General features: G+C 43.6%; 1 protein-coding gene across 6 annotated transcripts in view; it reads right to left on the reverse strand.

Annotated features, from left to right (window-relative positions):
• Window positions 1-1,405: 1,405 nt before the first annotated feature.
• The window catches only part of zeb1a (zinc finger E-box binding homeobox 1a), a 68,840-nt gene continuing 43,828 nt past the window's right edge, over window positions 1,406-26,417 (reverse strand). For 2 of the 6 annotated variants that reach the window (XM_020641804.3, XM_065953657.1), the window contains exons 2-8: window positions 25,819-25,998; window positions 14,500-14,637; window positions 13,294-13,484; window positions 11,028-11,145; window positions 7,940-9,738; window positions 6,456-6,654; window positions 1,406-6,009 (exon numbers count right to left, since the gene is read on the reverse strand). In XM_020641804.3, coding sequence (XP_020497460.2) covers window positions 4,361-6,009; window positions 6,456-6,654; window positions 7,940-9,738; window positions 11,028-11,145; window positions 13,294-13,484; window positions 14,500-14,637; window positions 25,819-25,998 — 4,274 coding nt within the window. In that variant the 3' untranslated portion in view covers window positions 1,406-4,360. Of the gene's footprint in view, window positions 6,010-6,455; window positions 6,655-7,939; window positions 9,739-11,027; window positions 11,146-11,949; window positions 12,281-13,293; window positions 13,485-14,499; window positions 14,638-25,818; window positions 25,999-26,417 lie in introns of those variants that run through there. The other 4 variants (XM_065953661.1, XM_065953658.1, XM_065953659.1 and 1 more) reach the window with 4 other exon arrangements.

Genomic DNA, 26,417 nt, shown 5'->3' on the forward strand with positions numbered 1-26,417 from the left:
TGCGGTTTAAAGTTTGTCAGCCTTCTGGGGCCGCTTACTGGCCAGTTGCCTGCCTTGCCTATTGACCAGCAGCGGCTCTGTCACAGTTACCCTTTGACACACTGAGGCTGCTATGTAAAGTGTCCATCAGTATTAACTTAACCCAAGAATTCACATTCACAAAATCACACTGTAGCCCACCGAATCCCTGTTTATATTTGAGATGGGCCCTGAGCTCTTTTTAAACCAAAATCAATCTGTAAATACTAGGGGTGTAAAGGTACACGTACTCGGACTGGACCGTTTAGGTACAGGGCTTTCGGTCCGGTTCGCACACAGGAGTGCTTTAATCTGTGTTCCCACACGGATCGCAAAGCAGAAGCACACCTCAGGGTGGAGGAAGGCTGCGGCCCGCTGGTATGGGACACAGCTTTTAGTTTGTAACTTGTAAAAAATGTCAAACATAAACTGTGCAAACTATGCAGATTACTAGTTCCTCGAGCCCTGTCGGTTTGGACAGTTGCATATAAAGGAGTACATATAAGGGAGTAGGGGTTCAGGCAGACAGGCTCAAGGCCTGGATGAAGAGTCATGCAGCGTGGCTCCTCTGGAAGCTCCAGACATTTATTCTGAACCTGTTGGAGTATGTGTTAGAAGGTGTTTCAGTTCTGATGATCCAGTATTCATCTTGTGTATTCATGCTTTGAATGATCAAACTTTGTTCTGCTGCTGTAATACATATTTCAAACTAATACAAACGTGAGGTGTCTGAATTGATTTACTGGGACTAATGAACTGTGTGTGTCCTCTGAGTCCTGAAATCTTTCTAAACTCCTCACCTTCAAGGCCATCCATAACCTCGCTCCTCTGAACCTCTCTGAACTCCTGCACATCAACACACCTACTCGCACTCTCAGGTCTTCTTCTTCCATTCAACTCACTGCACCACCCGCCCGCCTGTCCACCATGGGGGTCCAGGGCCGTCAGCCACTCTGCCCCTCACCTCTGGAACTCCCTCCCACCACAAATCCGTAATATCGACTCTCTCTCTATTTTCAAATCTCATCTAGAAACACATCTTTTTAAACTGGCATATTCAGTCTGATCATTCTCCACCCGGTCTCATAACTCCTCTACGTCCTGTACATTTGTGTTTTTAAGGTTAATTTTATCGTTGTGTTGTTACTTTGTTGTTTTCATCTCTGTATTGTTAGGTGACCTTAAGAGTTTTGAAAGGCGCCTTTAAATAAAATGTATTATTATTAAAACTGCTTCGTAGTGTTCAGCCTGTCTTTTGTCTGATCTAATTAAGTAATATGAAGATCTTCAGTATACAGAACATTTATAAAAAGTCTTTCTGGATGTTAAATAAGCCATACGACTGATAGAGTAAGAAAGCTACAAAGTACAACACGGGACTCAGAGACACTTTCTTATATTTTATTGTGATGGGGAGTCATAAAAATGGAGCAAATCTAAAATAAAAACGATACAAAAAGACAGTGGATTTACAAAGGGTGAGGACAGAACGAACGATATGCAGCCTTGGACATTACAATGGAACGAGTTGGCACAGAACAGAAAAAAAAAATAAACAGGGTGGAGGGATGATCTCAAATTTGGCTTCAAAGTAAAGAGGGAGGAGGAACGGCTTCATAACAAGATCCTTCGGTAAAATGGCGACGACTCATGCTTTTTTTTTTTTTAAATCAGAGTTTGTAGAATTCAGTAGCTTCGTAGCGACGCAGAGAGCGGATGCACATGTAACAGTTTCTAATTCTCTTCATTCCTGGCTTTTTTTCTTCTTCTCTTTTAGCTTCAAACAGAAGTTTACAGAATACATGTTTTATCTTTTTTTATACCTTTTTTTTTGTTCAAACAAACTTAAGCTCCCAGAACCACATTAGGGCTTTTTTTTTCCTGTTTGTCTTGAGATTATTTTTCATACTAAAATATATTATTGTATCAATTCAAACTACATTAATGTACACTACAATGTGTAATAAATAACCATTAAAGAAAATATAAAAATAAGACACATAAATATAAAAAAGTCTCCTAAAAACTAAACAGGTACATTTTTTTTTAATCTGTGAAAAGGGTTCTAATACTGCCATTGTCGGAAAAAACAAACAAAACAAAAAAAACATACTGACGACACACTTCAAACTATTTGAAACAGACTCATATTTCAAACACTGTTCGGCTTCAACAACTGAAAACACTTCAACAGAGACCACATTCACTAACATTTGTTACCTGAAGTGCGGGACAGCTTGCCACTAACTCTTTTTTATTAATTATTTTTTTACCATCTGAAAACGAGTGCAGAAGTCTGTACAACTTTAAAATGTCACTCTGAAAATCTGTCTGCAAAATACTTGAAACTACGGAGTCCCTGAAGTCCCAAAAAGTGAAAAACAAATCTTGTGTGCACAAGTTAGATGAGATCTTGTTCACACAAGATTTTTATTTTACTTTTTTGGACTTCCTGGGCTCCGTATGAAAATGATCTTGATTTTTTTAAATACAGTTTTGAAGCCTTTCTGAGCCGATCTTGAGGAGCAAAAAGTCCAGATTTAGCTTTGAAAGGTTCAATTTTGTGTTTGAAATCACTTCTGTAAACATCTTCAAACCAACAAATGAACTCACTGTTTTTATTTTTTACTGCTAACATCGACGGGAAAAGTGATTATCTCAAGTTTAAAAGGCATTTCATATCCACAGGTTAGCTCACTGAGCTTTTTATCCACTTAAGAATCTTTCAAATTGTAGTTTTAAAAAAGTGAAATACTTTGGACAGTGTTGAGAAACTACAAACTGTCAGATGTTCCAAAACTGATAATTCATGTTCAACAAACACATTTTCAAGAAGCATCAGGACTCAAAGCACAATCTTTTTCTAAATATATTGAAGGTAGGGCCGACTTAGCGCCATCTAGAGCCCAGAAGAGAAGTCAAGTGAGTTACTGAGGACTTCGTTGATTGACAACAGGGTCTGCTTTTTGTTTTCAGCTCTTTCGAGTCGAGGGATTTGCTGATTCAGAAAATGTAATACAATGGGTTGAAGATTGGTGTTAAAGACAGAATCACTCACGGAGTCTACCATTTTTTAATTAGAATTGGCTTTTTGAAATCATAATAAGAAGTTCTAATATTTTGTTTTCCAGAGTTTCTGTGCGGTCCAAAAACTTTTAAAGGCCTTCAAATGTTAACTAATTCATTTCACAGTTAGGTTTCTCGCAGTAAATATGGCAAAAAAATGCTGTTGCTGTTCTGTGCAAGTCCACAAACATTAGTCAATATGGGTCTTTTAAGTAACAGAGGAACATATAATACTGGCTACATGTGAGAAGAAGAAATAATAACACTGTTCAATGGCACTTTTAACAGCACACAGGTCTTGCATAAGGCTGGAGGCATTGGGGTGGAGCGGGAAACAGGCCCCGCTCCTTCACGTACAGTATGACATTTCATATATCTATATAAGCTAGTAACACTGAAACACTGAGAACAGAAATCGACCAAAATAAGGAGAAGCTTGGTAAGAGTGGGCGCGCGTGTTTCATGACACGGCCGAGCCATGCAGCTGTGGAGACTCCGCCCGCTCAGGCGACGCCGGGTGACAAAACACACGCGCCTGATGCTGGCTTTGAGGTCGTGACTCTACCTTCCCTGATTGGATAAATTTGGTTATGGCGTCCAGAAGCCACGTTCTCGTCCCGGACTCCCCATCCCCCCCTCCCCCCACCCTCTCCCCGCCCCCAAGATTACTTTGTTTTCTTTAAGGCTAACAGTCAAACTGAAAACAAAGCTAACGCTAACTAGCAAACTAACACGCACATGAACGACACCTGGCTAGCTAGTGTACGTTTTATAACACTGAAGGGCATACGATGCATGAGGCATGTATCCGTAGGTAAACCAGGAATACTGTAGTGCAGAGGTTTTTGTTCGTAGAACTCAATAAAATACTGATTTAGGAAACTTCATTTGCAATAAAAAGGTATAGAAATCTTCCTCAACTTTACAGGTTAAAATGTCAAGAGATTAGTAACACTGACCAAATGAAAACAAACAAAACAATAAAAACAACCTGGGATGTCTCAGTAACAAGTCTAACAAGTTGATGGGTGAGTTAAAATCTGTACTTCTATAAACAATTTCAACACTGATATTTCATTTTCCACAAGAAAAAAAAAAAAGTCTTTGTTTTTTCCTGTTTTCAAGTTCAGGCACACCTGGGTTTTTGTACACAGTAGTGGACCGTTAAGATCAGGCAACCGCCGCCGCTTCACGACCTCTCTGCGGTTTTGTCTCGGATAACTCGACTTCAGTGAGTTACGGATTCAAACTGTCCCCCGGACAGATTTTCCTTCGTTTATTTGGCGTCTGTCGTCACTTCTTCTGTAGGTTGAGCGCTATCTGTCGTCACTTCATCCGAGGGCTCGGCGCAGTCTTTCAACACTTTCTCTGTGGGTTGGCCAACGTCCGTGACTTTCTCCGTGGGCTCAGCGCGGTCTGGCGCCATTTCCTCTGCGGGTTCGGTGCCATCAGTCATTACTTCATCTGTAGGTTTGGCGCAGTCTGATGTCACTTCCTCTGTAGGTTGGGTGATATCTGTAGCCTCCTCCTCCTCCTCCTCCTCCTCCTCCTCCTCCTCCACTGCTGCTGCTGGAGGTTTGACGACGTCTTTCAGGACTTTTTCTGTTGGTTGGGTTACATCAGTTGCCTCTTCCTCTGTGGGTTCACCACTGTCTGTGGTAGCTTCCTCTGTAGGCTCGGCGCCGTTTGTCGCCATGTCCTCTGTAGACTCAACGATGTTTGTCGCCATGTCCTCTGTAGACTCAACGATGTTTGTCGCCATGTCCTCTGTAGACTCAACGCCGTCTGTCGCCATGACCTCAGTGGCCTTAGCGATGTTTGTCGTCAAGTCCTCAGCGCTGTTTGTCGCCATGTCCTCAGGGACATTTGTCACCATGTCCTCTGTTGGCTCTGCACCGTTTGTCGCCATGTCCTCAGTGGCCTCAGCGATGTTTGTCGTCAAGTCCTCAGCGCTGTTTGTCGCCATGTCCTCTGTAGACTCAGCGCCGTTTGTCGCCATGTCCTCAGGGACATTTGTTTCCATGTCCTCTGTCGACTTGGCGCCATCTGTCGCCATGGCCTCTGTCGACTTGGCGCCGTCTGTCGCCATGGCCTCTGTCGACTTGGCGCCGTTTGTCGCCATGGCCTCTGTCGACTTGGCGCCGTCTGTCGCCATGTCCTCTGTCGACTTGGCGCCGTCTGTCGCCATGGCCTCTGCAGGCTCAGCGATCTTTGTCGCCTTGACCTCTACAGGTTTCTTGATGTTTGTCCTCAAGTCCACAGCGGGTTCAGAACTCTCTGACCCCTCCCCGACTCTTTTTTCAGAGTCTGGTTCACAGTTTGCCAGTTTTTCTTTATTTGCACTTGCTACTCCCTTTCCTTCACTTTTCCCCCCCGTCTCTTCCTCCACCACGTGATCTTCCTGCAGCTCCACCTCTACAACATCACAAGCTAAGTCCATGGCCGCCGCTCTTCTTATCGACTCTTCATCCATCTCCTCTTCCTCCTCCTCCTCCTCCTCCTCCTCGTCGTCATCGTCCTCAAAGTTCCCCTCGTAGATCTCGCACTCGCCGTCATCCACCTGAATGACCCGGATGTCGTCCATGCACATGGCCTCGTCGTCGTCGTCTTCCTCGCTCTCCCTCTCGTCTGAGTCCAGCTGGGAGGGCGGGGTGGTGGTCCGGCTGTCTGACTGCAGTCCAGCCTCGTGGCCGCTGAGCTCCACGTGGGGCCTGCGAGGGCGGGGGTCTGGTTTCGACCCGTCGTTCTTGCAGTAGGAGTAGCGGTGGTTCATGTGCTGGGAGTACGAGCCCGAGTGAGAGAAACGCTTCCCGCACTTGTCACACTGGTAAGGTTTCTCGCCGGAGTGCAGCCTCGAGTGTTCGATCAGGTGGTGTTTGTGTTTGAAGGCCTTCTTGCAAACCGGGCACTCGTGGGGACGTTTTCCTGCAGACAGAAAAAAAAAGAGTCAGCATTTTCACCCTTTGTGCATCGGGAGAACATTTATGTGACATAACTCGAGTCACACTGTTGATAAACAGCTGTCATGACAACATATGCTGAGGCTTGTTTTAAAGGTCTCAAAGGTCTTGCAAACTGCAATAAAAAAAAAAGTGATTTTAGTGGAACCACTGTGTGAAACCAGCCTGAGCTGCAGGGAAAGATTCCTTATAACTCACCTCATGAGTCTCATCTCCATCAACACTGAACTTATTGTGAGCAGGTTTATTTTACAGGGCAGCTGTCTCTTAACATTCACAACAAGCACAACTTGTGTAATCACTGACGATGTCCACATGTAAAGTACTGCTGACCTTAAGTTACTCAACCTTTAATTAAAGATTTAAATTCACTGAATATTTGTTGGCAGAATTTTCAATATTCAACAATACCTGTGTGTTCGTATTTGTGCCTGATCAGGGAGCTGCCCTTCTGGAAAACCTTGGAGCAGAGATCACAGGGGTAGACGCCCTTTTCAAGCCGGGGCTTCTTAGCCAGCACACTTGTATCCGGGTCCATGTCCTCCTCCGCCGGGGCTACGCAGTCTGAGCCGGTGTCCAGCTGCTGCTGCTGCGGCTGCTGCTTCTCCTGCTGCACATGGAAGAAAAAGATTCATGTCAGAGGTCGAGGTGGTTAATGTTAATGCATAACTTTACTGCCTTTCATTCAGCTATCTGTGATTTAAAACTTCAGGAGCTGCTTTCAGATCAGTGCTCAATGAAAGGTTCAATGTGAGGGTTTATAATGGGGCGAGCTTTAGTTGAACAATAAGGTGTGATGCAGCAGAAATCCTACCTAATAGTGTTTTCTTTTGATGGTGTACTTTAGGAAATACAAAGTACCTGGGCATCCACAAGGACAATAAACCGGACTGGTCTAAAAACCCTGATGCCATGTGTACAAGAAGGGCCGGAGCTACCTGCTTATTCCCAGATGACCTTTCAAAATCTGCAGGAGAACCGTGCTGCAGACGTCTTATGGCTCTGCTGTATCCAGTATGATCTCCTACTCTTGTCATGTGCCGGGGCAGCAGGATGAAGCAAATGATGCTTACAGACTCAGTAAGGTCACCAGGGAAGATGGTTCTGTCCTGGGAATAGGGGCGCTCAGAAAAAGCTCAGTGTCATGGACGACACTGTTCAACCCCTGTCACTACCTGGAGTTCACATCAACAGATCCTGGGTCTGAACTGTCAATAATCCTTTTTACCGCACTGTCTCTGAATTTAACCCTCATCCACTTACAGTAATACTTCATAATGCACCCTCATGTGTTATGTCTTTCATATATTTCTCTTTATGTAAAACTCCTTTTTGTACTATAATGCTGGAGCAGCCAATCCCCAGACATCCCTTCAGGATTATTACATTCATCTTATAAATGTATCTCATAAAGCTAAGAAAGTTTTAAAATCTGATGCTTTTCTTGCACATGTATCATTTTACTTATGATATACTGAAGTGTTGAAACATATCACATGACTTCTGGGATCATGAAACAAGCAATACTGAAAACATCCCCCTGGTCTTTTGGAGGTTCTGGCTTTTGAGAGCTTTCATTTGATGAAAAAACTAAAACTAAGAGATGAACTGATGAGGGCAAAAGAAGTTCAGTTGCAACTCCAAGATAAAGTGATGCTTTTATTCACAGAACTTACTTTATATTCACTGAACTCAAAGCTGAAATATGAAATACAAATGTGACCTGGGATGTGGGATAACTCTTTCAAAGTAGATCTTGTGCAATGGAAACTTAATCACTGTAAACATTTTGACAAGCTTTTTTCTTTGCCTTCAACCATTCGAGTGACCCAAGAAAATAACAAAGCGTTTGAAAATAAAACATTTTGTCAGAATGAATGTTCATAACTACCAACCGTGTGACCGTTGAGCACCACAGTCTTCACTCCGGTGGCGTTGCCGGCTGTAGAGGCGTAGGTGTAGGTGAGCTGGGGGATGAGGATGGTGCGCTTGGTCGTGGAGTTGATGGTGCTCAGACAGCTCATCGTTCCCTGTCCCGCGATCGCCACCAACGTTGGGAGCTGCGCCGCGCTCACGATGTTGACGGGTCTGGCGGCCTGCGACGTGGCGACGTAGATGGTCCGCCCTTCGTACTGCTCCTTCCTCAGGCAGGTCAGGTTCAGGGGCTGCTCCTGCTGCTTCACCGGGGGCACGTTGGCGTCTAACGCAGCTGCGATGTGTTTGGGAACGGAGAGGTCGAGCGGCTCCGCCTGCGAGTCGATAGGCTCCGGGTCTTCTGGCTCGCTCTTCACGATGACGAGGTCGCCGTTGTTGAGGTTGAGTGGCGAGGAGTCTGAGGAAGACGCGCTGCTGGATTGTGAAGACGCTCTGTTGGATGTTAAACGGGTACTTTCACCCTCGGACTCTCCATTCTCCTTCAAGGCGTCCTTTGAACTGGAATTCTTTTTGGACGCCGCTGTGGCATTGTTGCGGTGTTGCTGCGCATTTTTTCCCCCAGAGTTCATCTTGGCGAACCACCTTCTGACCACGTCAACAGGAATACTGACAGACTCTGCGATCTTAGCCAGCTCCTCCTCGCTGGGCTTGGCGTGCGAGGCAAAGTAACCCTTGAGGAGAGAGAGGGGGTCGTCTACGGGCTGGTCCTCCAGAGTCACCCCAGCCTCGCTCAACAGGTCGGCGAAGGAGGGGTCCAAAGCGGCCGAGTCCACCGCCTCCCCATTGGCCGCTTTGCGGTGCTGAATAAGGTGCAGCGCCTCCAAGTGGTCGGGACAGTCGTCGCAGAGTAAACACGTACTGGAGCTGTTCACTTTTGGCATGTGAGCCGCCTGAGAGTCTGAAGTCCGAGCGGTTTTCTTTTCCGTTTGTGTGACCGCGTCTGACTCCGTGATGGCCATCGATTCTGGCTCCGCCTTCACGCGCGAGAGGTCTGCCACCTCTGGGGTCGGGGGTTTGTCTGTTTTGCTGGGGGTGGGGGCTGCAGCAGTGGTGACAGTAGGAGGAGAGGGGAAAGGATTGTTTTTGGCAACAAGCGCTGCAGGCTGGGTCGTGGCAGTGGTAGCGGTTGCAGGGTTGATGCTGTAGTTGATGATGATCTTTGTGGTGCCGTCGTGATCCACGAAGGCCGGCAGACTGATGATCTGCTGCTGCGGCTGCTGGACTACAATTCCCTGCTTCCCTTGCGTCACCACGCCGTTCGCTGAGCCTAGCACCTGCCTGAGCACATTCCCGTCCATCGCCACCTTCAGCACATTCTGTAAGTCGCTCAGGTTGATGCTGATGGGCGACATCAGGCCGACCGTGGGTAAGACCATGGCCACGCCCTGAGGCAGGGTCGCAGCCTGAACCACGGCCGGCTGCGTCGAGCCGCCGTTCACCACGCCGTTGGTGGCGGATGAAGTGGTGGTTGCAGCCATCGCAGGCTTGCAGGCGTATTCCACAGGTTCAGATTTGATCTGGGTGACGGGAATCTGCTCCTGCAGGGGTTTGCTGTCAGTCTTCTCTTTAAGAATCATGCGTGCTGGAGCTATTACGACCGGCGTGGTCTGGGAGGGAGGGGGAGGGGCTTTCATCAATGTTCGAGGGACACCATTGGGTTGCGCAGTACCCACACACTTCTTACTGCTGATGTGGGAGCTGTAGGAGCCTGAGTGAGAGAATCGCTTCTTGCAGTTTGAGCACTCGTACGGTTTCTCACCTGATTGAGGAACACAGAGAAAATGACAGTGTTAAAAAAACAAGCTCCTTAAAAAGTTGAATTAGGTCGACTCTCATCTTTATGATCTTTCATATTTTCTCTTCTGTTCCTCTTTGTACACTTCAGTTATCATTGGGCTGGATGTTGAACTTACTCGTTTTTTAGGTTACTGACAAAATGCTTTCATGACAAAGTGTTTAATATAACAAGTCGCAGAATGACAGGAAAGAAACTGTGCTTTTTTTATTCTATTTTAGATTTTTTCAGGCCATATTTGCCTCTATTAGATAGCACAGCTGAAGAGAGACAGGACACGTTGGGAGGAGAGATTGGGGGGGATGACATGCAGCAAAGGGCTAAGGCTGGACTTGAACCCACAGCTCCTGCGACGAGGACTATAGCCTCTGTACATGGGGCGCGCAACATAACCATGAGGCTACCGGCTCCCCTGAAACTGATTTTAAATGTCCAGTTAAATTTGTACTATTGTTTACTTCATCTTTTAGGTCCGTGTTACTCGAGCCATAATCTGACTGTCGTTTCAAAGAGTGATAATTACGTCCCCCGCTTCGCCTTCAATCTAAACGTTGCGGAGGTGAAATGGAGGGACTAAGGGACCCCCCCCCCCCCTCTGTACCGTCTTCGGAGGTAGTAACAGAGGTGTTACAGGGGCCAGACAGTATCAGCTGAGTACATCACTGTGTGTTTGTGCATGTCTGACTGTGTGTATGTGAAGCCCCCCGCTGTGCCGTGCTTCCTCAACATAGAAACACAATTTGAATTTACAGACTGGGACAAAAAAATAATAAAACATTCTGGTGTCAATATGACGGCTGAAATTAATAACGGCGCATTTGTGGAAACTGGAAATGGAAATGTGTGTTCATTGCAAGAATCTAGGCAGAAGGGAATGTACTGTTTAGTAGACTGGCAAAGATCTTGAACTTAAAATTTATCGTCAATGTTGTGACAATTTGTAAATCAAAGTTCTGTACTCTAGTAATAAAATAAATAAATAATATCAATTGAACTGCTGCAGATTTTTATCTTTTCGGGTCACTCTTATCGTCTCTAATTTTTCTCTTCCTTCATGATGTCATTTATTTATTTATCCTTAATTTGATACCTTTCCAGTTGTGTGCAAACACAGTGAAAACAGATCATTCATATCAGTTACCAGCAAGTAGTGGCCTTCTCAGAGTTTGCCAGGCTGTGTGTGTGTGTGTGTGTGTGTGTGTGTGTGTGTGTGTGTGTGTGTGTGTGTGGCAGTTCCCACGGTAACGGCTCACCGCTGTGAATGCGCAGGTGCTCCTTCAGGTGGTGCTTGTACTTGAAGGCCTTGGCACATTCGTTACACTTGAATTTGCGGAAACCAGCCGGTCCTCCTGACGGCTGGGAAACGTGACGCTGCAACAGACAAAGAGCAATCAATCAGTCCAACAATACAATGATACACAAAATGTATTTACAGGTCTGCAGAAAGAAATGTAAGTAAGAGTATGAGTGTCGGACCTTTTGAATACAATTTAATGTATCTGCATGCTCATTTTGCATTTAAATTTGTCTCTCTGGATTTTTTTATTTTATTTGGTGCACCCATGATTATTTTTTTGTAAAAGACTATTATTAAAAAGCACGGCAGAATAACTTCTCAGAACAGTAGTTGCAGTTTCACAAACTTCTGATCCTGACATAAAAGGGTTGTGTGTTTTTTTGTAAGATAAAAGAGGCCTTGACCCCAGACACGCAGCTGGTTTTATCTTACCACCTTGAGCCGTGTAAACGTAGCCGTGGGGGGGTCACATGGGAGTGGGCGTGGTTTTCTATCACAGATTAGGTTGAACAACAACCCCGCTGCCTTTATGAGGATTAGTCCTGAAGTGAACCCTTTATGCAAACATGTGGTAACTACTTTGTAAACGCACATTTAAGAAAGAGGCTGTAGAAACCGTGTGACCATTTTCACTCAACAGAGTCAAAAACTTCTAAACATAAGCCCATGGAAAGTAAAAAATAAATAAATAAATAAAAATTATTATTTTAAAAACTCGATTGATCGAATCCAGAAACTGTAACTAAATAAAAAATAATGACAATAAAAGAGTTGCATTAAGTTTGTTTTGATTTCTAAGACAAAATGCGACCATGCCTTTGCAAGTACAGCCTACCCGATGCAGTTTTAAGATCAGACCCAAACTTGCACCAACTTACCGCAAAACTGTTCAAGAGCTGCAGGCCGATGTTTGCACTTATGAACGTGAAGTAAACACGCTGCGCTCGGTCCACAAACAACACAACGATCCGTGTCACTAATCCAGAATACGGATGTGCTCAGCTTGTTGTGTTAAGTTTCTCCGATGCAGGATGTTCCCCTTTTCTTTATCCTTCCCCGATTTAACCAACAATAGCGGAACGAGACAAAAGGTAAGGTCCGCTGCAGGTAACCACGGGGCCAGGTGTGCCATGAGGTGAGGTGAGCGCGTAACGTTCCTCAGAGGAAGACGACGCCCCCTTTTTTTTCCCCCAGAATGCAGCACTGCGTGACGTAACTGGTACCTTTGTTTACTTGGTACCTTTGCGTGCAGGTGGAGGCAGAGGTGAGGAAACAACGTGATGAATATTTTTATTTATTTATTTATTTTTTCAACTCGTTTATCACAGTTTCCCAAACAGAGTCAAACTTTGAGGCATTTGTGCTACTTTACTGTATAATAATAATAAAAAAAAAACAATATTAGTAGCCTAAATGTTTTATCACTTTCTCATTGGCACGCGTGGTCGAAGGTTTTTGTTACCATGACAACAGAGGATTACCGGTTAGAGCTCGTTTAATGACAAAGCCTTACGTTTTATTATTTTAAAGAAAATATATTAATATTCATTAAGTGGAAGCTACTACAATAAGCTTTCTGGCATTTATGTTTGTACTTTCTCATAAAAATAAAAAAAGAAATTTAAATGAGAAAAAAGAAACTCCTACAAATATTACTTTCAAAATTCTGTATTTTACAGTTTGTGTTACTCGTTATAATAAAAACGCTATGTCATAACAAAGCCTATAGTCTGTGTGATTGCTGAGCTTTTGCACGCCTGTTAAACTGTTAAACTTTGAGGTTTTTAGGTTTAAGGAACAGTTTTTGTACACTACTGACTGAAAAGCAGATTTTATTCTTGAAAGAAAAAATCAGTGTGTGTATGAAAAACAACCCACACATCGACTAATCCTTTACTAGATCATTCTTTAGCACAACTGTGGCTCGGCAAAATAGCAAAAGGAAATAAAGTGATGACGGATAAGAGGTTCAAGCGTCTGGTAAAGGAGATAGTAAGGTACAAAAACACTCATAAGTGGTTTAAAAGAATCTCCTGATGTAGGACATAAATAAACACTTTTTTAAAATCTATTATAAGAACCTGAAAAGTTCCCCCAAAACATCTCCTAATCACTGTTTTATCAGGAATGATTGGATTGTGTGACACACCAGCCTGCCGATCAGAAACCCCTTCTGACCTCCACTTTTAAAAAGAGTCGTCGCCTTGGGGTGCTGCTGTTACCTGCTCCCTGTTGCTCTTGTGGTGGGTCATGTGCCTCTCCAGCTGTGAGCGGTACGTGAAGGTGTAGCTGCAGTGCGAGCAGCTGTAGTTGTCGTCGCTGGTCTCGTGGCGGTACTTGATGTGATCCTTCAGCGAGGCGTTGCGCTTGTAGCCCCGCGAGCAGTAGGGGCAAATGTGTAAGGCGGGGGTGCCTGTGATACGGGACAAAGGGGGAGATACAGGGTGATCAAACTGCTAATAAACTTCACATTCACAACATATCCTGTGTTTGCTGTTCCTGAACATTTCTGAACACACAAACTAACTGAAAGCCATGACCATGTGCTGAGCGGTGAATCATCCAGAGGAGAATATTTATTCTTCTTTTTGATTGAGCTGCCTGAACATTGGGCTGAAATCTGAAACTATAGCTACAAATATATGACTGACTCTTTATTTCCTGGATGTACTGAGTCACTGTGCTTTGATATGACTAAACCTGAAGTTGATATTGATGAAAACGGTATAAGCGTGTTATTAAGAGGGGAGATTACAATATAACCCAGGACCTGAAGGCTTCCTAACAGGTACACAGCTCTAAGAGTATTAGTAAACATGTCTCTGTACACCTCTGGGTCGATGATGTCACAGTGAAATAACTGATTCTAACAGTGAGCTGACCTCGGTCACTAAGGCCTGCAATAACTAGAAAGACGATGACACTAAGGTAATAAGGTTTAACATCAAGTTAAGTGTAGGAAGAAAGAAGAACAGCTTTTATTTAGTGCTTTTTTAAAAGCATTTTTATAGTTTTTATCTCTTCATAATGTTTTTATTTCTTATTGTTTCTGTCTCTTTTAATTGCTTATTTATCTTCTTAGATTCTCAGTTCTCTTGGTCTCAACCTAAGTTGCCAGGTTTCCTGTGTTGCCTGAGTTACTGTGAGTTTTTATGTTGCCTGGGTTCTGATGATGTTTGGGTTCTGACTTTGTTTGTATTTTAATGTTGGTCTGGTTGTGGTTTGGGTTATACTGTTGGAGTTTTGTTGTAGATTGGGGGTCTCATCTGTGGGTTTCTTTGTTTTTTGGGTTCTTATGCTTTGTTGTTTTCTGCATGTGTTGTAACCCCTTGTTTTTAAGACTGCTTTATAAATATAGTTACTATTATTAAAATGAATGTGTGCAGACACTTAAATAGGTTGTCGGTTTGTTGGTGTGTGAATGTTACCATTTTCATCTGCACCTCCCGTCTCTGCTGGACTCTGCTCATCGTCGGGGGCTTCGGGGTAGATGACGGCTGTGTCTCCCTGCTGGAGAATCTCCTTCACCACCTCCTCCTCTTCTTCCGACACACACTCCTCCTTCACTGAAACACACACAAACGCACAAAGGTTAGAGGATCATTGTAGCCCGTTTTATCCAACACTGGCATCATGTGATGCTGTTTTACATTACCACCACTAGAGAGCAGCAGAGAGCTTCTTAACTCCCTCTGGCAAACATGTAACAGAAACATGTTGATTTGAACTTTCTGCAACATTGGCAATTTATGTTTCTAACATCAAACCCTGCAGAGTACAACTACAAACCAGAGATGAGGAAAATCAGTTTTTAAAATATTTGGATTATTATACAAAAAGGCTTTAAAGATTGTTTCAAAGGCACAATTCCTGATTATTGTTTTTTTAAATATTTGAAATATCCTCCGATCCCACTGTTGGTGTTTTTAGGAACATGGGCTCAAGGTCACATCATAACAGCACAGATGAAGTAAATAAGACAAAATATGATTTTAACAGCTTTTACGAAATATTTTGAACTACTCACACATTATCTCAAAACATTTTTTTTACAAAATCAGTTTGTAAACTTTCTCAAATCCCAAAGAAAGTGAAAGGAGCTCCAGTAAAAGTCTCTGTAATGACTCAGCTTTCACGACTCTTTAAGACTACAGTTCTGAATGAAAGTGTGACAGCAGTTCAAAACCACACAAGAAAGCTCCAGCGTATGTTCCTCTGACCTTTTCAGGTGCTGGATTACTTGGCGGATAAGGCTGAAGAAAAAAAGCGGCCCGAATTGTTGCTCATGTGATTTCTGTACTTTGAAAGTAACAAACGAACAGCTCTCTTGCTGTGGTATTACAAAATGTTCTTTATAAGTTAATTATCTGGGACAGAGTCGTTCCCTCACTTTGTGTGTGTAAAAATGTTGATAAAGAAACAAGTCGAGGTGAAACTGCGACCGGAGTTACTATGGACACCAAGCATTTTAAGTGCAGGCAGGACCTGTGCCAAAGGCCACGCCTCTTCCTGCTGAGCCTTGTCAGAGACAGGTGCAGCTGTGTGTGTGTGTGTGTGTGTGTGTGTGTGTGTGTGTGTGTGTGTGTGTGTGTTCATAAAGTAAACGCAGACCCAGGCCGAGCCCTGTTAAGCCTCATCTCAAACACACAGATCTCTGCTTCCCATGATCTCATCGCAGAGCTCTCCAATAACTCTCTCTCCTCAGGGACACACTCATCCACCTTTCATCCCACTTTCTCTTCTTCACTTGTTTTTCTCTCTCTCTTCTTCCTTCCTCTCCCTCTCTTTTTTTTCTGTTTCTCTCCTTCCCCTCTCTCTCTCTCTCTCTCTCTCTCGCCTCCATTCTTTCTGCTAGTCCATCAACACTAACAGCATGTCTACATCTCCAGTGCTGCGTCTGTGTTCAGGCACAGTATGGAGCGTTTGACAAACATGTCTTGGCAGCGCTCTGAGCCCTGCACACAATCACTGAAGTCGAACAGAAGAAGAATAGAGTACAATGGATGAACAGATGGATGATTAAAATAGAAGCATATCTGTCCCATCAGAAAGGTACAGTAGTAGACTGGGGAATAAAAATTCAGCTACATTTGAACTTCTTTTTTGTTTTAAATCTTTGGGTTTGCCTTCAGACTTTGCCCGCATGCTGACACCCCCAAAATAACTTTGTCCTTCTGTTACCTCCTCTGACAGAACCAAAAGAGGAGAACCTTTAAACTTCCACTTCAAACTCTTCTTTAATTATTCCTTTTCAATGTCCCTTCAGGGTGTTGCGTCCATCTTATTTCACTGCACAATGACTCTGGCAGACGAGTTGGTAATCATTGACATTAGCTGCTCACAGATTGTGATTCTACAGTGCTGTGATGAAGTTCCACCACCAGAGATAATAATATAATAAAGTTGTCCCAGTGTGTGGATTCATATTGCATAATGGCCTCGCAGACTGCTGAGAGGGAGCACAGGAGGCACAGCATGTGAGCACACAGGAGGAGCTCCACACACATACACACACACACACACACACACACACACACACACACACACACACACACACACTGTTTCCCCCTCGCCGGCTCCAACGCTACACAATGCCAGCACGTTCCCCCCATTAGGCCTCTGTCACTACCTCCACTGGCAGATCAGGGGAGGAACTTCTTCACTCGCCCATTCTGCCTCCTTGCCTTACATACCGCACGAGAGGGACGTAAGTATTCCGCCTTCACATGGCAGTCTGTACGCGCCAATGGAAGCATCAAATCGCTAAGTGAAGTCAGGTTTTAAGCTCGTGCTGCATTCAAGACCACAGGAACTCAAACATTTATGACTTACTACAAGAAAAAGAACAATTAAACGCAACTCAAAGTAGGGGTTTCAATTACAATCTGGCTTCCTACCATCATCAAAACAAGACAATCAAGATTAAATATTTATGTCTCTTGTCACAAACTCGTCCTGAAGTCTAAGAGGAAGCTTTAGATGCTTTAGCCGTGACACCATTTTGTTGTTGGCTATTAGATGAAGGCAGCTTAAAGGTGACATATTCTCCTCCTTTTCAACAACTTTAAATAAGTCTCAGAGCTCCTCAAAACATGTGTGTGAAGTTTCTTGCTCTAAATCCACTCAGATCCTGTATTTGATCATGTCTATAAACGCCTCTATTTCAGCCCTGCTCAGAACAGACTGTTTCTGTGTCTGTACCTTTAAATATGTAAATGAGCTGTGTCTGACCACGCAGGGTGGACTTTTCGCATCATTGGGTGGTTTGTAGACGGACTAGAGACACATATTAGAGTTAGGAAAACATGGTAAAGTGTATTTAAAATTATATGTGACCTTTAATTTAGTTGTTGCCCTATATTGTTCTGATAATTGGGGTTTGAATAGTCATAGGGTTAGGGTTACTCTTTGTATGTCCTCTTATTTCTTCATTGGTCTTTGTGTTTCATAGAGTTTTTTTACGTTTGATTGTCGGTCGCCCTGTTTTGATTTTGAACGTGCTTCTAGATAAATCTGGATTGGATTAGATTTTTTTTCCTAAGTACACTTCTTCTCTACGGTGTTCTCTAATATTTTCCTTGTGTTTCCCTTCCTCTCGTCCACCATCACTCTTAATTACTCTACCTCCTTCCTCACACCAGTTAAACCATCTTTTATCACTCTTCACCTTTTACACAGTGCCTCCTCCATCTCTCCATTTCTTCTTGCTACTCTGCCTCCATCTTTTCTTTTCCCTCTAAACTTCTCTTTCACTTCCCTCCCTTTGCTCTACCTTTCTTTCTGCCCCTCACCTCCCTCCCTTGTTTTTCTTGACTTCTCTCCATCACTCCTCCTCCTCCTCCTCCTCCCCCTCACTGATACACCTCTCTGCATATTTTCCCACCACACTCTACAATTACTCTTAATGCCTCACAAAAAGCCACGCTGTAATGACGACCTGGACTCTGCAACAACACACACATGTGGAATATCAGACTGGAATGAAAACAGGAAATCATGTGGTGCACACACACACACACACACACACACACACACATACAGACTTGATCAGGCACATTTTGCATGGACACACACACACTTGCAGAATTATTCAGAGGCACTAGCACCCACTAAAGACTCCAAACACTCTCATACTCAGAGTACTGCACTAGTGCACCTTGCCAGAACCTGTCACTGTGAGTCGGAGGTGAATTTATCAGGCGGGATGGATTGGAGCTGCAGTGCGGCCCAGACTGCAGGAGGGGAGTTACGCACTAATCTCTCACTAGAGGACCAATTCAACACCAGCTGCTCTCCCTGCTTTCTCCTCAGACGGCGAGGAAAGAAAGGAGTGAAAGTCAGACAATCCAAAGAGATCACACAGAGCCTTTGAAGGGATCTCAACTTCTCACGGCTTTTCTATGCCTTCCCTCAAACACACGTTGAGATCTTCCACAAACTTTAACTGGATTCTTTCTGGTCTGTTAATGTTTATCCTACATTTTTAAGGTATTTTTTTATTGCTCTACTACTGCACACTGTACTCAGGCATCACAGTTTGACACCAAAAGAGCTTCAAGCAACAGTTGTGATAAACAGTAAAAGCATAAAAAAACACACTGGCCTATTTTTCTGTTACCTCTCCGCCTGCCTGCCAACCCTCCAATACCTGCATACCAGCCACTTTTTTTTTTTTTTTAATCAATCAATCGTTGTATTGTTGTTGTATCTTTGTACCATTCAGCCTGTACTGTCTGCATTTGGGTCTTATCCTCCTACTCACACTCCCAAACGTGACATGTTGGCTGGATGATATTGACTTTTCACTCCATTCATGAGGTCGACCACTTGCCTCAGAGTCACAACTATAAATAAAACATGAGAAAAACTCCAGGCACTCTCTTTAAACTGTGAAACACCTTATAGTCCTGATAAAAGCAGCTCAAAAGAACACTTTTTGAGTCCCAGATGCCCATTTCAGTATCTTCCATATCAGTAAAAATGAATGTTTTTGTCATAATTCATAATTATAAACATTAAACTTTTCATAACAATCCCTTAAATTTGGATAGCTAGGAGTAACCTAGTGGTTACTGCGCACGCCCCATGTAGAGGCGGGCCAGGCTTGAATCTGACCTATGGCTCCTTTTGGCTCTTTTTCCTGCATGTCATTCCCCACCCTGTCTCTTTCTCTCTCTCTCTCTCTCTCTCTCTCTCTCTCTCTCTCTCTCCCTCCCTGATTTCTGACTCTATTCACTGTCATATCTTTAAAATAAAGGCATAAAAAGCCCAAACCTTAAAAAAAAAAGGAAATATGACCAAGATATATTCTTCATGAGACATGCTACAAAGAAAAAAATGCCTTTATTTATAGAGGACACGTGTGGGAGATGACATGCAGTATAGTGTCCGGGGTCAGACTCAAACCTGGGTCGCCCACATCAAGGACTAATGCCTCTGTACATGGAGCAGCAGGCTATCCGACGCCCGGACAGCTTGCTTGGTAAGACTGGTGGTGGTAAGACTTGCTTGATAACTCCTGTTACCTATCCGCTGTAGTTAGACAGTAACCATTGGCTGTAAGCACTTCACAACCTGCTGGACCAATCAGAGAATGAGACCGTAGACAAGTTAGCTTATCCAAAACAGCCAAATAAGTGATTCTACTGTGGGGTCGTTCACTGAACAACAAAAAGCTCAGCAAACATTCAGTGGATAATAAAGAGCTCATAACATCCACAGCAGCAGCTATCACTTCAAACACTGAGCAGAGGCTCATTCACACGTCTTCTTTCGGTGGATTATGAGTAGAAGAAGAAATGAGGAGAGAGAAAAACAAGGGAAACAAAGGCAAGAGGCAAGTCAGGTAGAAGAACACAAAAAAGACATGAAAAGAGATCAGCGACTGGAGAAAAAAAAAGTAGTGAGTACACAGATGAGAAAGGAGCGAGCTAAAAGAGAGAGAGAGAGAGGGAGGGAGGGAGGGCAACAAAGTGAACGAGAGTGAGCAGCACTCATGAGCTGCTCACACCATGTAAGGCTTTATTCAGAAACAAAGAAACAAGACTTGGGAGCAATATCTTATGAGTGTCACATTCTCGCCGTCTCCATGGTTTTAGTATTTCCTGCTTGGCTCACGCTGGCTGCTGTTGAGATGAAGGCAGATGCCTGCGTAGGCTGCAGCCGAATGGAGGATTAAAAAAGGGCATTGAGAAGCGGCGTAAACACGAGCCAATCAATCTGTGCCGTTGAATGCAGACTCAGTTCTGCCGCGGCTTATTAAAACTTGTGCTACTTTTGTGTTTGGCTTGCACGAATGCTGAGGTGTGTCACGCTTTCAGAAGTTGGCTTTTATATCGTCAAGCGCTGTCCCTGCAAACTTTCTAACTATGGGAAATCAAGGTCAGCAGGACTGATGAGAGACTTCAGGTCCAGCTGTGATCAACAAAGCAGACATGATGCTTCCTGCATGACTCAACCTGCACATAAAAAGGTGTCAGCACTGAAAAAAACAGAGTAACTGAAACTGAAAAAACACTGTAAGCTGACTCAACTCCCCACAGTCAACTGGATGTGAGCAGCTCTGATCAGGAAACTCACTCCTCCTGTCTAATGATACTACAGAAGTGGAAGCATATGAATTTACAAGACGCACTGAATAATCTACAGTTTGGAAGTGTTTTCACAGTTAAAGCAACACATTCAAGGTTACAAGTTCTGCTTCCTGGTTATTGTAAGAGGAGATGCAGCGGTAGCCAAATCCCATTAAACATACAGAAACTGTAAATTGCCTGATGTTAAAAGTTGTCTAACTGGACAATTAACTGAATATATTTGAGTTAACAGGTCTCAATAAGACATCAAACAGTTTTACCTGACTATAGGAAATATGAACGTATATTTCTCATATGTTCTTACCCCCCCCCCCCAAAAAAAAACAGATATTAATTATAGAAAATACCTTTAATAGGTCTGCACAATCTAAATGGACTTCAATCGATCTTTGTTTGACTTGAGCTTGTAAAGCGTTTTTCTAGCCTTCTGACTACTCAAAGTGTTTTTACACCGCAGGTCACAGCTCCACATTCACACACTGATGGTAGAGGTTGCTATAGTGACCATCAGAAGTAACTAATCCCATTCATACGCCGCTGACGAAGCAGCAACTTGGGGTTAAGAGTCTTGCCCAAGGACACATGGCTCAGGAGCTGGGGATCAAACCCCCGACCTTCCTGTTGAGAGACGACAGACTCTTCCACTGAGCCACAGCCGCCCCCATTATGAGAAAAATATGCTATGTTCAATAACATGATTCATGATTCACGTGTTAACCAACATTAAAAAATGAATATCAGCTTTAACTCTGTTTGTATTTATCTGCTTTTTTTTTGGGCTAAGTTGAACTTAGCCCAATCAAAACCTGTCAAACATAAAGATTGAACACATGTTCACAAGCGAAGACAACATGTGGCAGGCCATAAAAGAAGTTTTTTATGATACCCTATTGCATGAAATCCCTTAAATGTGACAGTTAGAGGAGCACCGTGTTCGGAAACACTGAGTCATTCAAGTCGAGCAGAGAGGCACTTTGACTTCAGTCTGAGGAGACGTGAAGGAGTGCTGATGAAGCTCATTACTCTGTTTTTATCAGAAAGAGACGGAGATCAGATGACGTGTTGGTGTGTGTGTGTGTGTGTGTGTGTGTGTGTGTGTGTGTGTGTGTGTGTGTGTGTGTGCTTGTGTGTGTGTGTATAAAGCAGACTAGCCTTTAGGATGAAGTTCATGCACAGAAAATCAGAGAAGAGATGAGAGAGAGGAACATCTGGCTGTGTGAGCGAGCAGGACGTTCCCCGAGGCTGAGAGGAGGATTGAACTGATCTGATCAAAGAGAGAGCAGGAAGATCATCACCAGTAAAGACCACAACCCCCTGCACGCCCTGTTCAACAGTATTATTACAGTTCTGTCACATACAAGAGCTCTAATCAAACCATGGCTGTGAGCTGTGTCTGACTGCTCAGTCTTTAAGTATGGACGATTGCCTTACAGATTAACCTGGTGAAGCCCTGAACTCTGAGGTGTACAGGAAAACAAAATGTGCAGACACATCCGCCCTGCAGCTTTATCAGTCTACTCTGCATCATTAAGGGCTTTATTCTAGTTTCTATATGTGGCTCATAGCAGAGGTTACATTAGGCACTTTTAGACTGCAGGAACTTTTGGACCCCTCCCCCTTTTTTATTGATTTTATGAACTATTTAAGTTCCCAGAACCGCATTTAGAGCTCCTGCTTCAGAGAAGTCACTCGACATCTTTAGCTTTTACATGTTTTTTGTCTTTTTCAGTCCTTTTAATACGTTTCTGCAAAACCAATCTCTTTAGGGATAAAATAACGTTGAAGATGAGTTGAGTGAAATTCACTTTTGATGCAGATGTAAAACCTCTGGTGAGCTGTCAGTCTGCCATTTTCACACTTATTTCCCACTTGTGACATCTGTGGCATTGTGCTGTGTAAGAAAAGTACACACTTTTGGCCACCTAGCGTTTTTTTTTCTGAGCGCCAGCGTATTTTAACAATTGTTTTCAATGAGTAGAGAGCGTTCAAAGCGGAAAGCGGCCGCCTGGAGAAAAAGCTCAGCGTCCGGCGTCTTTTCTTCCGAGCGCTCAAGTTAAAAATCGTTCAACTTTTCAGAAAGGCGCTGCTGACGTCACCGACGCTTGTTTCCAAATGTATGATATTCCCTGTATTTTTGCCGCCTACAGATCGTGTTTTGTACTCACATCCTCTTTGCTCTTTGTTTGATCAGGTAAAAAAAAACGATCTCAAATATAAAACATGCAGTAAAAAGTAACGGAGCAGTGTCGGTCATACAGCGGCCGTTGTCAGCACAGTGTTGTCATAGAGACAGGACGGACGTGCAATTCTTTTATTCTCAGCGGACAAACTCTCCATGCAAACACTCCCGAGCGCACAGCCAGCGCTTTTCTGCCTGGAAAAAACGCAAGGTGGACGGCCTAACAGTGTTTTTGTCTTTTCTTGAGCAGCCCCGGGCAAACCTGTTTAATAATCAGCAGCTCGATACGCCTCGCCCGTCTGGGGGATGGATCGTCTTGTGCCCAAAAGGAAGTGCTCACTGACACAGACTTAAAGTTTTGAAGCCGTTTTCAGAGAAATGTGCCTTTCGTGCGCGGAAAAAAAAGTCACAACATTTCTGCTGCGGCTCTGTAAATATTAGAGCCAAAAAACATTCTAGCATACATATTACATAAGCTGCGTTTCTTTGCTTGAATGGATTACAGTTTCACTTCACCAGTCGACGATGAGACGCAAGCTATGGCGCAGTAATCCCATCCGAGCGTCTCTTTTCATTCGCATTGTGCTGCGTGCATGCTGGGTAACAGCGGAGCGGTAAAAGGTTGTCATAGCAGACAATGAAAATCAGGAGAAAAAAAAAAGAGGTCTCTCCCTCAGACAGTTGACCCAGATAACATCCAGCACATCTCACAGCTTTGTTTGAGAATCTGTTTGGGCGTCATTCTTTTTTCTGTCTGGGTGTAAAAAGTTGTATTGTTCAGGGGGACGTGTTTCCAAAAGCTCAGGGCGTTTGAAGCAGCAGCACTCTTAAATCATTCTGCTGGTGTGAAGGGTGCTGTGTTGTCGGGGATTTGAAGTTTCAACTTCACCCGGGGCAAAGAGCTGTAACACTGGAAGAAAGGTGTGTTAGCCTGTTAGCGAGTGTTTGGGGATTTAGCCAGTTAGCATATGAGAGTTGAAGATTATACCTGAAACACTCGGCATGACTGTCAGGATTACACTTCATTTAAGGCGTTATTGAAGCACGTCTCTTCTTCTCTATCTGAAACACTCACATGTTCCCTCTTCTTTGTGATGCCTCTTCTCTGTTGATTTGAAAGTGTCACACCGCACCGAGCTGCGATCGTGGTCGGCTTTCAGCTTCTTTTTTAAACACTAAACGCTGGCAGCAGAACGCTTCGTTTGCTCTCTATCTTATTATTCAATTAAGAGGCGAGGACTTAGAAGACTGCACTGTATATCTGCTTAAGTAAGAGTAATGTACGAGCAGCGGAGGGAACACAAGTCTGCTTCCTCTTCTCAGTTTGGTTCCACTTGACAACAGTTGTGTGGATAATCTCACCACCTGTTCTTATTGATGTACTAAAAGAGATTCAGCAGCCGTGGTCATACAGCGATGGTAGAACAACCAGACACTGAGCTGACTCACACGTTTACAACTCAGTAGGGCAATTAATTGAAAATGAAACGACGTAATCTTGCCCATGTCGATTATTTAGATTTTTTACATTCAAGCAATGTCCGTCGTTTGGACACATTTTGTCTTTAGGGAAGACGACAACAAACAAAAAGAAGTCAAATGTAAACACTGCGGGAAGACTGTTTGCAAGAAATGCAATTTATTTATTTTCTAGTGTTTTAGAGAAGTTCATTTCTACTTTAAAACTAAAACGTGTCGTTTTCATTTTGATTTCAGTTCCAAATATTCAATAAATAACCACAAAATACTTCATCAGATAGTCACTCTCTCATTAGAAACAATATCCCAGATTTAATAGGTGAGCATATTTAAAGAAGAGACCTCGTCAGTGAACTATGAGGGCAAAAAACAAAAACTAAAAAATCGTTCATTAATCGTCATCGAGGTCAAATGTTCAGTTAATGGTGATGTTGATTTGAGGTCACATCGCCGAGCCCTACAACTTAAGTTTATTTACAGCACTGATGGTAAATAATTACAAGGGCCCGACCGATATGGGATTTTTGAGGCCGATTCCGATATCGATATTTGGGCAGATAAAAGAATCCAATAGCAATATATATCGGCCGATTTGTCTCTTAGATCTATCTTCGGTCTTTAGAGACAGATAAAGATATGAACACACATTTATTGCGTTTACGCAGATATCAAACATGTGTGGAAAAGATTTATAATGAAGACAAGATGGTCACTCAACTGGAAAGTAACTGCGCCTGTACGTGCATCACTGTTTGACACTCTGGAGAGGGATGATGTTTGTTGTGATCCATATAGTGCCCTCTAGTGGTGACAGCTAGAAAAACACCTGCTAGTGTACAATGATACTGAAATGAAATGCTTTTTGACTGCTGACTAAAATCGAATTTTATCGATGTATATCTGCAAAAACATTAACCAACACAGTTATTTACTTGACATGCTGATATCGGCTTGCTGATAACTCAGTCAGGCTCTAATAATAACACAGGCCAGCCGTATGAACACTGGTCAGATTTTGTTGCTGATTTAACTCTATGGACAGAAACATGTTGGTGATCAATGTTGCAGTACCGAACACTGTTGGTGAATCTTCTTCAAGAGCCCACAACCAGGCAAACAACACTGAAACCATGCTACCAAGCTCATGGTTTCATTTGATCCCAAATGGTGCAGCAGAGCAGTGAGGAAACAGCCAGTGTGATCGAGAGACTGTGGGTTTACTGGGCAGCTCCCAGCACAAAGTGTGTGTGTGTGTGTGTGTGTGTTTGTGTGTGTGTGAGTGAATGGGAAAGAGTGCACAGCTGAGAAAGGGCAAACATGCTCAGCAAACGTTCCCAGGATTAACAGATATAATCAAGATCAATCCTGGAAGTCCAATCTAAAGCCTGGAAATGTCTGACCTACATTCAGTCCCCCCCCCCCCAAAAAAAAAAAATTATAACTGGAATAAAAAAAAGACAGAACAGTCTTCATGTTTTTTAACGTTTTCATCTCACCTCCGTTCAGGGAGCCGTTGAGCGATAATACTGTTGTGGTGGCGTCATGGCTGTCCTCCGGCGTGCCCCCCTCGGCGTTGGCGACCTCGGGGTCCTGCAGACTTTCATCTTCCACGATGTGTAGCTTGTCCTCGTCATCTGAGTCTGAACTGGCCTCCAAGCCATTGTTGAATTCTGTTACTGCGGAGAGACGAGACACACAGAGATGGAACGTTATCTAACGTGTGCCACTTCATTTAGAGCTCGTTCTGATTTCCACTGCCGAGGAGCCAGCAGCACGCCGCTCCGTCGGTGTCTGATGATTTACATCTGGGATGCAGAATGAATCCACTTAGCCGACAGACATGAGCCCAGCGTGTGTTTAGAATCTGAGCTGAATGGAAATAAAAACAACGTTCCTCTGTCTGAAGAAGTCGACTGTTTCCTCCCCACATCTCTCTCCTCTTAAACACCTCGAGCTCTTATTGTGCTTTTTCAACCCAAAATTTGAGCTCTCTGTTATGCAATGAGTTCAACAAGAATACACATTAAAGCGTGCTCTGCCCTGACCGCTGACTTAAAGGTCTGCACTCACAGAGTCGACACAGCATGTTTCCTTA

This window comes from Labrus bergylta, chromosome 4 (genome assembly GCF_963930695.1).
Source record: "Labrus bergylta chromosome 4, fLabBer1.1, whole genome shotgun sequence".
Lineage (NCBI taxonomy): Eukaryota > Metazoa > Chordata > Actinopteri > Labriformes > Labridae > Labrus > Labrus bergylta.